At 46.8% G+C, this 11945-nt stretch overlaps 1 protein-coding gene across 4 annotated transcripts; it reads right to left on the bottom strand.

The window, feature by feature from the left end:
• Positions 1-520: 520 nt before the first annotated feature.
• On the bottom strand, positions 521-9865 carry LOC100077007 (arylamine N-acetyltransferase, pineal gland isozyme NAT-10-like). Of its 4 annotated transcripts, none has more exons than XM_001508252.3 (3): positions 9694-9865; positions 5288-5328; positions 521-1479 (listed from the first exon to the last, which is right to left on the bottom strand). In XM_001508252.3, the coding sequence occupies exon 3, from the start codon at positions 1472-1474 to the stop codon at positions 605-607; it is 870 nt and encodes a 289-aa protein (XP_001508302.1). In that variant the 5' UTR covers positions 1475-1479; positions 5288-5328; positions 9694-9865; the 3' UTR covers positions 521-604. The 4 variants fall into 4 exon arrangements, with proteins under 4 accessions (XP_001508302.1, XP_007669835.1, XP_028930235.1 ...); XM_007671645.2 differs by having other exon boundaries at positions 5170-5328; XM_029074402.1 differs by lacking the exon at positions 9694-9865 and adding an exon at positions 8148-8678 and having other exon boundaries at positions 5170-5328.
• Positions 9866-11945: the final 2080 nt, after the last annotated feature.

The raw sequence follows: 11945 nt of genomic DNA on the forward strand, positions 1-11945 counted from the left end.
CATCAGTAATGAGAGAACTACGTTTAGTCAAGGCTTAGCGATGGAGAATGAGGAGGAGCAGGAGCCCTGGGGTTCTTAGGAGGGAGTTAAATGCCTGGAATATTTGATGGGGATGGAAGGTATAGGAGGCAATTGGGGCAGAACAATGGAGACTGGATATAGAGTCTCTTCCACTGGTCTCATTCCACTCAGCACCTCTGCGTGGCTCAGTGGAATGAGCCTGGGCTTCGGAGTCAGAGGTTATGGGTTCGACTCCCGGCTCTGCCACTTGTCAGCTGTGTGACTTTGGGCAGGTCACTTAACTTCTCTGTGCCTCAGTTACCTCATCTGTAAAATGGGGATTAACTGTGAGCCTCACGTGGGACAACCTGATTACCCCCTATCACCCCCAGCGCTTAGAACAGTGCTCTGCACATAGTAAGCGCTTAACAAAGACCAACATTATTATTATGATTATTATTTTATTGCTTTTGTGTACAGATGCTACAGGATAAGACTCTTTTAGGCTTGACTTCACCTCTGATTATGAATATCAATCAATCAATCAGTGGTATTTATTGAAACTAGATTTTGACCAGGTTCCCAGTTTAAATGTACCTTTCGCCTAATCTGAAAATGTCATGGCCTTGGAAGAACACGGTACGAACTTTCTCTCCAAAACTATATTGAATTTTTCCCTCAGAATCTTCCCTATGTCTTCATCTTTCACAGTCATGGATGTCATCAGGTCTGTGTCATCCTTATAATCGAATGTCACCGTGATTAGGGTCCAGCCAATTAAAGTGCTCGACCCCTCCAAGGTCCGGAGGCAACAGATGGAATTTTGGGTAAATACAGATTCTGGAGCGGTCTGAAGATATTTGTTCACATAACAGAAGTCTTCTATGGTGTGAGGCTCGAGGGTGAATGAGTAGATTTTTCTGTAATCTCTCTTCCCCAGAATAGAAAGCATTTGTCTTGTGGAGGATGATTTCCTGTTTACTTTACCAAAGTGCCAAGTCCCATTATCTTCCGTCAGACGGAAGATGCCGGGAGATTGGGGCTGGTCCTTTCCAGAAACCAGCTCTATCGGCTGCCACATTTGGTAAAAGGCAATTCCAAACCCGCTATCTACTATGTAGGCTTTACCTTCAACCGTCACCAGGAGCAGGAGATGAGATGCTTTCTCACAGTACCTCTCTTCTGGGACACTGTACACCTTCGCCGCCAGCATGGCGACTTCATAGCCTATGGTGGTCAGAGCCCAAAACAGAAGCTGGTTGAGCTCCATGCACCACCCGCCCCGGTTCTTCCTCACTATCTTGTGATAAATGGCCTCGAGGTTCAGCTCTATGGCTTCTCCGCAGTGGATGCTCAGGTTCTCAAAGGGGACGGCTCGGATCTGGAGCTGTAAGATTGCCGTTAACGTCTCCATGTCCGGTTTCCCTCGGAGACCCTTGTAGCCGATTCGGGAGAAGTAGTCTTCGATGTCCATAGTTTCTGGGGCAAGAAAAGAAGACGAGTGTGTGACGTGGAACAGATGGCTTTCAGAAAAGCGCAGCACAAATTATTTTTAAGGGTCACCTGAGGTTGCCTGAGGGAAGATGAAAGGAATTAGGGTTGTTCAGACTAGAGAAGGCTTAAAGTGATTTAGCACTGCTTCCCCTATCCATGATCAGTCAGTCAATCAGTCAATCAATCATTTATCGAGCACCTCCTGGGTGCAGAGCACTATACTAAGTATGTGAGAGAGTACAATATAACAATATAACAGACACATTCCCTGCCCACAGCAGAGTTATATCTACTTTATTATCTGTCTTCCCCTATAGACTACTAAATGCCTTGTGAGTAGGGACTGATTCTACCAACTCTTGTTTTATTATACTTTCCCAAGTGCTTAGTACAATGTTCTGCAGACAATAAGCACTTAATGAATACCACTGTTTGACTGATTTATTGATTGATTCAAATCTAGGATGGATTTCATGTGAGGAAGAGGCTGACTGACTTCTCCAGAGAGAAACCAGAGAAAATGAGCTTAAATTAAAACAGAACTTTTCCCTCTGCTCCCTCTGCTCACCCTCTACCCCCCCCCCACCCCTCCTCAACTAAGTCGTCTTTTCCTCCCTTTCCCTCTGCTCCTCCCCCTCTCCCTTCCCCTCCCCTCAGCACTATACTCATCCACTTAACTGTATATATCTTCATTGCCCTATTTATTTTGTCAATGAGAGGTACATCACCTTGATTCTATTTATTTGCTATTGTTTTAATGAGATGTCCATCCCCTTGATTCTATTTATTGCTATTGTTCTTGTCTGTCCGTCTCCCCCGATTAGACTGTAAGCCCGACAAAGGGAAGGGACTGTCTCTATCTGTTACCGATTTGTCCATTCCAAGCGCTTAATACAGTGTTCTGCACATAGTAAGCGCTCAACAAATACTATTGAATGAATGAATGGAGGGAGGGGACACGATGAGGGGAGGGAATGAGTTACACCCTCTCCTCTTCTATCTTCATCCTGCACCTTTCTTTCCCCCTCTGGTTCTCCTATATGCCAGGATTTTCTCCTGATCTCCAAGACACCTGGCCCTGTCGGGCAAAAAGAGGGAGGAATTGATGGAAATGATAACACTTTCTGTGTTGATACCAATATGTTCACCTTGGTAGGCTCTTCTTGATAGAGATAAAAATAAGTTGAACACAGGGTCTCCAAACCCCATGATACTGAGAAAAAACACAAAAATTGTTGGCAGAAGATGATAAAAATGACAAACGATGCTTAGGGTAATTAACCACTTCCTTTAAACAGACTAACAGTTGTGTCTTCAGAAGTATGTCCTCTCTCTTTCCCTCAATCAATCAATCGTATTTATCGAGCACTTACCACGCATAGAGCTGTACACAAGTGCTTGGGAGAGCACAGAGGAGTTGGTATGCACCATACTCTCCTTTTTTTCTCTCTTTTTCTTTCTCCCCAGTACCCCAACCTTCTTCCACTCAATTTGAAAATCCCAATCAATCGATCGATTATATTTATCGAGTGCTTACTGTGTGAAGAGCCCTGTACTAAGAGCTTGAGAGGGTGGAATATAACAGAGTTGGTAGACACCTTCCCTGCCCTCAGCAAGCTGTCTAGCAGGAGAGACAGACATTAATGTAATTAAACAAGTTACTGATATGTACATGAGTTCTGTGGGGCTGAGGTGGGGGAGAATAAAGGGTGTGAATCCAAAGTGCAACGACAATGCAGAAGGGAGCAAGAGAAAAGGAAATGAAATGGAATGTATCCACCAACTTTGTCCTGTCTCTCACCTCTCCAGTCTGTATTTCACTTTGCTGCCCGCATCATTTTTCTGTCCAATTCGTCCCACTCCTTAAAAACATCCAGGGTTCTCCCATCCACCTCCACATCAAACAGAAACTCCTTACCATCAGCGTTAAGACAGCTTTCCCCCTCCTACCAACCTCGTTGATCTCCTAGCCCGCACATCCGCTCCTCTGATATCAACCTACTCTCTGATTCTCGACCTCATCTATCCCCCCCACTGAATCCTTGCCCACATTCTCCCTCAGGGCTGGAACTCCCTCCTACTTCACAGCCAACAGTCTGCCTTCCCACCTTCTAAACCCTCCTTAAATCACAAATCCTCCAAGAGGCCTTCCTCAATAAACCTTTTAATTCCCTTCTGCATCAATTATGAACTTGACTGTTCACCCCTTAATTCACTTCAGGTCAATTCAATCATATTTACTGAGCACTTACTATGCAAAGCACTGTACTACACACTTAGGGAAGTACAGTGTAACAATAAACAGACACATTCCCTGCCCACAATGAGCTTACAATCTAGCAAACGAGCTTACATGATACTCACTGTATCTCCTCTGTACTTATGTACCTACTTTTCTACTCTTAATTCTTATACCCTACCATTTCCCCTATGTTTAATTTATTTTTATATCTGTCTCTCCCTATAGATTGTAAGCTCCTTGTGAGCAGGAATTCTGTCTATCAACTATGTTGTATTATACTCTCCCAAGAGCTTAGTTCAGAATTCTGCACATAATAGCGCTCGATAAATACTACTTATTGATTGGTTTCAGTGATTTTTATGTTTTCACTGCCATTCCATGTTTTGCAACAAGAAACCTGAAATGTTTTCTCTCAGTGTGCCATGCAAATATTTCCCACTCTGTAGTATCTGGAAATTCGTGGTCTGATTCTGCTCACCTCATTTGTGAGGGTCGTTATTCTTGCTCCCATTCAGAGCGCCACTCAAAATTCAGTTATGTATTTGTTAAGTTCTGATCGGAGATTAGAGTTCACTGCTCAGTGAACAAATTTGCCCTTTTTTAATGGTATTTGTTAAGCTTTTACTCTGTATCAGGCACTGTACTAAGCTCTGGAGTAGATAGAAGATAATCAGGTTGAGCACAGTCCATGTCCCATTTGGGACTCACGGTCTTCACCCAGTATAACAGATAAGGTAACTCAGGCACAGAGAAGTTATGACTTGCCCAAAGTCACATAGCAGATAAGTGGTGGAGTTGGAATTAGAACCCAGATCCTCTGACTCCCAAGCCCGTGCTCTTTCCACTAGGCCATGCTGCTTCTCAGCATTCTATTTAGGCAGGGAGCTGTGATTTCAAGAGTTCATATGGCCATTTATTTGCAAACAACCGAAAGAGTAACACTCTGAAGAAATCCTGGGTTCTAATCCCACATCCACCCTTTGCCTGCTGTGTGACCTTGGGCGAGTTCCTTAACTTCTCTAGCTCTCAGTTTCTTCATCTGTAAAATGAAGATTCAATGCCTGTCCTCCCTCCTTCTTAGACCGTGAGCCCCAGGTAGGACAGGGACTGTGTCCAACCTGATTACCTTGTATCTACTCCAGTGCTAAATACAGTGCTCGGCCCACGGGAAGTGGTTAACAAATACAATTATCATTATTATTATTATAATGTTCTAATAGGAGGGTGACCATGGAAGGATACAGAAAGATGAATCAATCAGTCAGTGGTATTTAATGAGCACTTACTGTGTGCAGAGCTTTGTTCTAAGTGCTTGGGAGAGTTACAATACAACAGAGTTGGAAGAGGATTATTTCTCAGTTTTTGAATTTCATCCTGCCGAGTCCCATCTTGGGCCTTTCAAAAATGGCACATCATTGGTATTAGCTACCAACCTTTGTCTGTGCCCCTCAACTGGTTGGCTGCTCACCAAACTGCCAAAGGTCAAAGGTCAGGTGATCCTTTCCAAGCTCGTCGACGAGACATCCCCGGTGACAGAGTCCCGATACTTACCGAAGACCTAGTCTTCCTTCTTTCCTCTGTAGCGTGTGACTCTAAACAAGAAGAAGAGAATGTCAGTCTGGAACAAAATGTTCTTCACAGAGCCCCGGTCTACTTAACCATGTCTAGCCAGGACAAGAATATTTTCAGACAGGATTTTCCCAGGGGAAATTGTCATTTTAAAATACTTAATAATTATTTAATTGTGAATTATTTAATAATTATTATTTAATTGATTATTCAATCATTATTATGATGGTATTTGTTAAGAGCCTACTACAGGACAAGCCCTGTTCTAAGGACTGGGGTAGATACAAGGTCATCAGATTGGATATAGTCCCTGTCCCATATGGGGTTCACAGTCTAAATCCCCATTTTACTGATGAGGTAGTGAGGCCCAGAGAAGTGAAGTGACTTGTCCAAGGCCACGTAGCAGACAAGTGATGGAAACGGGATTAGATCCCAGGTCTTGTGACTCTCAGGCCCGTGCTCTTGCCAGTAGGCCATGCTGTTTCACAAATGAATCTGTGCAGGGCAGAACAGATCACATCCGTCAAACACACATCTGCAGAACTGTCCCATACAGACGAAACCAATGTTTTTGTTGCCCATTACCAGTAGTCCAGTTAGTTATCAAGAGTCCAGTGCTACAACAGCCCCGGGAATCTGGCCTCTGGTGCGGCACAAGCCTGAGCCTGGGAGTCAGAGGACCAGGGCTCTAATCCCAACTCCACCCCTTGCCTGCTTCGAGACATTGAGGAAATCACTAACTTGTCCATGCTTTGTTTTCTTTATCTGTCAAAGGGGAATTCAATACCTGCTCCTGTAGATTGTAAGCTCCTTGTGGGCAGGGAATATCTCTGTTATATCGTGCTCTCCCAAGAGCTTAGTACAGTGTTCTGCACGCAGTAAGCACTCAATAAATACGAATGATTGATTGAATGCTTGATTGATGGCCCAAACTGAAGAAAGGCTCTACTTTCTTCAGGTTCACAGAGCAAAAAGTACCTTTAACTTTAGGACGACCATTGTGGTCAGTGACCTATTCACTATCAGACCATTACTGTGACCATTACTCTCTTGGTTAGTTTTTTCTGCGTCGATGCAAAGATTCTTCTAACTCCGTCCAGTTATCTCCACTCATTAAGAAGCAGCCTTCACTAGTGGAAAATGCACAGGCCTGATTGTCAGAAGATCAGGAGTCTAATCCCACCTCTACCATTTGGCTGCCGTACGATCTCGGGCAAGTCGTTTCCCTTCCTCTGTGCCTCAGTTTCCTCATCTGAGAAATGGGGATTTAAGATCTGTTCCTCCTCCTCTTTAGACTGTGAAACTCGAGGGAGGGCAGAGACTGGGTCTGACCTAATTAGTTTGTATCTATCCCAGTTCTCTGAATAGAAAATGACTCCGCAGCACTTGCCAATAAAAATAATAATCCCAGTGCTTAGTACAGAGCTTGGCCCATAGTAGGTGATTAACCAACATCATAGTGATTATTTCCCCCTATATTAATAATAATGTTAGTGTTGGTATTTGTTAAGCGCTTACTATGTGCAGAGCACTGTTCTAAGCACTGGGGTAGATACAGGGTAATCCGGTCGTCCCAGGTGAGGCTCACAGTCTTCATCCCCATTTTACAGATGAGGTAACTGAGGCACAGAGAAGTTAAGTGACTTGCCCACAGTCATACAGCTGACAAGTGGCAGAGTCGGGATTCGAACCCATGACCTCTGACTCCCAAGCCCGGGCTCTTTCCACTGAGCCACGCTGCTTCCCTAACCCCTGCCTCTACTCTCTCCTCCTTCTCTTTCTCCCCAAGAAACAATATACCCCTTACTCCTTCTACGCCCCTTTTCCTACGACAGTAGCTCTTTCTACCCCCCCGCCCTGCTTTGTGCATCAGCAAGAGCCCTTCTAGAGTTCTCTCCTCTGTTCTCCCTGGACTCTGCTTGAGAAGATTGGATTTTTTTAAGCAGTATTATTAAGCACTCCCTATGTGCCAGGCACTGTACTTAGCATTGGGTAGATAGAAGACTATAGGATCGGACCCAGTCCCTGTCCACAGTGGGCTCACAGTCTTAATCCCCATATTACAGATGAGGTAACCGAGGCACGGAGAAGTTATGTGACTTGCCCAGCGTTAGACAGCAGACGAGGGGCAGATCAGGATTAGGACCCAGGTCCTCTGCCTCCCAGGCCCGTGCTCTTTCCGCTAGGCCATGCTGCTTCTCGGCGTCTGTGATGGGTCTGTGAGGGGTCCCCCCACCGCAGTTAGAGATCTCTTTTATCATCTCTCCCAGAGAGACTGCTTCATGCTGTCCGCCACCATCCTTTTCTTTCCTAACTCAAGTCCTAGCCCCCTTGTTCTGTTCCTCCTCCCACTCTCCCATATGGCTCCAGGCCTTCTAATTCCTATAGCTGGAAGACCTTGGCTAATAGGAGCCACATGAGAGTCCATTTCTGCTTTCATGCCCAACAGCGTGTCCTTTGGACCAGCTTCCCTGCCCCTGATCCAGGCAGCGGGGAGGCGGGTTGGGAGGAAGGAGGGGAAGAGAGTGGGGGTGGTCTGCCTTGGCTCTCTTCTTTGCTTATCTCAAGTCCGAAGTTTCAAGACACTGCGACTAGTCCCGCCACCCACCAGTCTGAACTCCAGACTGGTCCCTCCCATCCCCCTCAAATTGCCCGGGGCCTAGCGGAGATTAAGCCACCGGCCCAGAGAAGACTGGGGGACTGACCGAGGAGCGACGGAAATCCCTCCTCGTCTCCTTCCTGTCACCTTCTTCTCTGGTTGTCTTGGGGCTTTGGCTTCATTCAGGCTCGCTGCTCCGGGAAGGGGGTAACATCCTCTGAAGCCATTTCCCCCAAGACTCACCTGCACCCCGTTTCCACCGCCTTGTTGCGACCGCTGCTGCCTCAGTCCCCGCTGCGGCCCTCTGCGGGCGAGAATGCCTCCCCAACCGGTCCCTGGGAAGAGCAGCTCTGTGGTTGGTTGCATCCCCAGATATCTGCCAGCTCGTACCACCGGGAAGGAGGAGGACTAGTCCGTCCAGATGGTTGCTCCTCATATATCCCCTGTGCCCTGCCAGAACCCCAGGTAAGTTTTTGGCCTGGAGAAAGAATTCTTCCTGGCCTGGGGCCTGGGCACAATGCCCCCTGGGTAAGCACACTGCACTGGCTGGATCCCAAGACAACCCCTCCTGCTGATGCTTCCCTACTTGTCCCTTCCCTGCCGGCTCCTGGGTCCCAGGGCGTCCATCGGCGTGCAGCAGGCTCGATCTGCAGGTAGAAATTCTCCCTCCTTCTGGGCGGGCCCCCGAGCTCCTCCACGGAAATCTTCATCAGCCTGGTTAGGGATGGACTTTGGGGTACTCTTAAGTCCAGAGTCTCCCTACCAACACAGGGCAGGCCCCTTTGCAAGTCCCAAGGCCTAGAATGGGCATCGTTCCCGACTCCGCACCCCTTTATCCGGGAAGCAACTGGCACCCTGGGGGATCGCCACGGGCCACCTGTGTCCTTGTGACCCAACGTGCAAGGAAATAAAAGAAGCCACAATGTACCGGATACATTCCCCCTGCTCCTCAGTCCATAGTCTTACCAGCCACCAGGTTCAGCAGGACACAGTTTTCCTGGCTCTACCTTCAGCAGCCGGTTCCACCCTGTGACAGCTGAAATGTCCTGTAGTGATAGGCTAATCCTCAACCTTTACTCTGAAGTCCCCCACCGTGCTGGCTATCACAGAGGTCGGAGCGGGCAACAAGCCCCATCATCGTGGAATGAAATGCCATCCCAGAATTCTGTTTATTAAACCGCACACTCTCCAATCATGAATCGATAAACATGCAAGCCGAACACTTGAAACCAAAAAAGTAGTGTGATCTCTGGGAGATGGTCTAGTAGAATGTGGAGGCAACATGCCCAGCATTTAGTGCAGTGCCTGGCATATAGTAAGCGCTTAACAAATACCATAGTTACGATTATTATCACGCTTCAGATCAAGATGAAGATGGTGCTGTCCAACCCGCTGTACAGCTGTGAGACCCGGAACTCATTCTAAACACTACAGTCCTAGTCCTTGAATCAGTAAGAGCTCGGCCCATACAAACGATCCACCAGTATCGTGGGCAACTTCCGGAACGTCAAACGTTAAGTTCTGGAATGGAATCAGTTTAACCGCGTCGAAGCCACACTCACTCCAACAGAGTTCATCACTACAAAATCAATCAATCAATTCTATTTATTGAGCGCTTATTGTGTGCAGAGCACTGTACTAAGCAGTTGGGAGAGTAATCATAATGACGGTATCTGTGAAGTACAATATAACAGAGTTGGTAGGCACATTCCCCTCACACAATGAGCTTGCCCCAATCCCATCTTTCTTCCCAAAAACTCAAAGCATTTTTACCAAACAGCAGTTTTACCTTACTCTAACTGCACAGTATTCTTGGCGAGGGAAGAAGAGGGAAACTGAGTCCCCTAGAAGTAAGCCAATTTGTTCTTCAACAGTCTGGGAGTCAGCGGCAGAGCTGGAACTCAAAGCTAAGCCTCTTGCCGTTTGACCTGCGCTCTTTCCACTGGACTCCGATATGTCTCTCGACAGATTTATTAAGTTAATAGGGTAAACAGCAAAGGAGAGGATAGAGTTTCTCATGTGACTGGATTTGAATCTATTACATTTGTCTTTTAACAGAACGAACGAAGTCCAAAAGTCAAATATGTAGGTCCAGTGGACCGATGGTGCCATAAACTTGAGCAGAATTAATGCAGAGGGGTGTTTACGAGCTTCTACATTGCTTCCTGCAAAGTCATGGGTTAGCTTTGTGGGCTCAAAGAAATGACTTTTTTTGTTCATTTAGGATTGGAGGCAGTCATGGGGATGAGAATAAAGGTTAACATAGCTGTTTGTGTCTACTTCTTTTTTCTTTTCATGGTATTTCTCAAGTGTTTACAATGATCCAGGCACTGTACTCCACACTATACAATCAGACTGGATACAATCCATGTCCCACATGGGGAAGCAAAATGGTCTAGTGGATACAGCTCGGGCCTGGGAGTCAGAAGGACCTGGGTTCTAATCCTAGCTCTGTCACTTGACAGCTGTGTGACCTTGGGCAAGTTTATTCAATCATTCATTCATTTAATCGTATTTATTGAGCGCTTACTGCGTGCAAAGCACCATACTAAGAGCTTAGGAGAGTACAATATCACAACAGACACATTCCCTGCCCACAGTGAGCTCACTGCCTAGAAGGGGAGAGAGACATTAATATAAATAACTAGATGTCACTTACCTTCTCTGGGCCTCAGTTATCTCATCTGTTAAATGGGGACTAAGACTCTGAGCCCTATGTCAGATAGGGACTGTATCCAACCTGATTAGCTTGTATCCACCCCAACATTTGTTCATTCAATTCATTCAATAGTATTTATTGAGTGCTTACTATGTGCAGAGCACTGTACTAAGCGCTTGAAATGTACAATTTGGCAACAGACAGAAACAATCCCTGCCCATTGATGGGCTTACAGTCTAGTCGGGGGAGACAGACAAAAACGATAGCAATAAATAGAATCAAGGGGATGTATACCTCATTAACAAAATAAATAGGGTAATAAAGATATATACAAGTGAGTAAATGAGCACAGTGCTGAGGGGAGAAGAAGGAAGAGGGGGAGGAGCAGAGGGAAAGGGGGAAAAGGGGCTTAGCAGAGGGGAGGTGAAGGAGGGGGGCAGAGGCAGCAGAGGGAGCAGAGGGAAAAGGGGAAGCTCAGTCTGGAAAGGCCTCTTGGAGGTTGTGAGCTCTCAGTAGGGCTTTGAAGAGGGGAAGAGAGTTAGTTTGGCGGAGGTGAGGAGGGAGGGTATTCCAGGACAGCAGGAGGACGTGGGCCAGAGGTCGACGGCGGGATAGGTGAGAATGGGGGATGGTGAGGTGGGCGGCAGAGAAGCAGACCGTGCGGGGTGGGCAATAGAAAGAGAAAAAGGAGGTGAGGTAAGAGGGGGCAAGGTGATGGAGAGCCTCGAAGCCTAGAATGAGAAGTTTTCATTTCGTGTGGAGGTTGATAGGCAACCACTGGAGGTTTTTAAGGAGGGGACTGACATGCCCAGAGCATTTCTGCAGGAAGATTATCCGGGCAGCAGAATGAAGAATAGACTGGAGCGGGGAGAGGCAGGAGAAAGGGAGATCAGAGAAAAGACTGACAATAATCCAGCCGGGATATTATGAGAGCCTGTACCAGTAAGGTAGCCATTTGGATGGAGAGGAAAGGGGCGGATCTTGGCGATATTATAAAGGTGAGACCAGCAGGCTTTGGTGACCAATTGGATGTGTGGGGTGAATGAGAGAGCGAGGCAAGTCAAGGATGACACCAAGGTTGCGGGCTTGAGAGACGGGAAGGATGGTCGTACCGTCCGCAGTGACGGGGAAGTCAGGAAGAGGACAAGGCTTGGGAGGGAAGATAAGGAGTTCAGTTTTGAACATGTTGAGTTTTAGGGGACAGGCAGACATCCAGGTAGAGATGTCCTGGAGGCAGGAGGAGATACGAGCCTGAAGGGCGGGGGACAGCACAGGGGCGGAGATGTAGATTTGCATCATCTGCATAGAGATGATAGCTGAAGTTGTGGGAGCGAATGAGTTCACCAAGGGAGTGAGTGTAGATGAAGAACAGCAGAGGGCCG

The sequence above is a fragment of the Ornithorhynchus anatinus genome, chromosome 11 (genome assembly GCF_004115215.2).
Source record: "Ornithorhynchus anatinus isolate Pmale09 chromosome 11, mOrnAna1.pri.v4, whole genome shotgun sequence".
Classification (NCBI taxonomy): Eukaryota; Metazoa; Chordata; class Mammalia; order Monotremata; family Ornithorhynchidae; genus Ornithorhynchus; species Ornithorhynchus anatinus.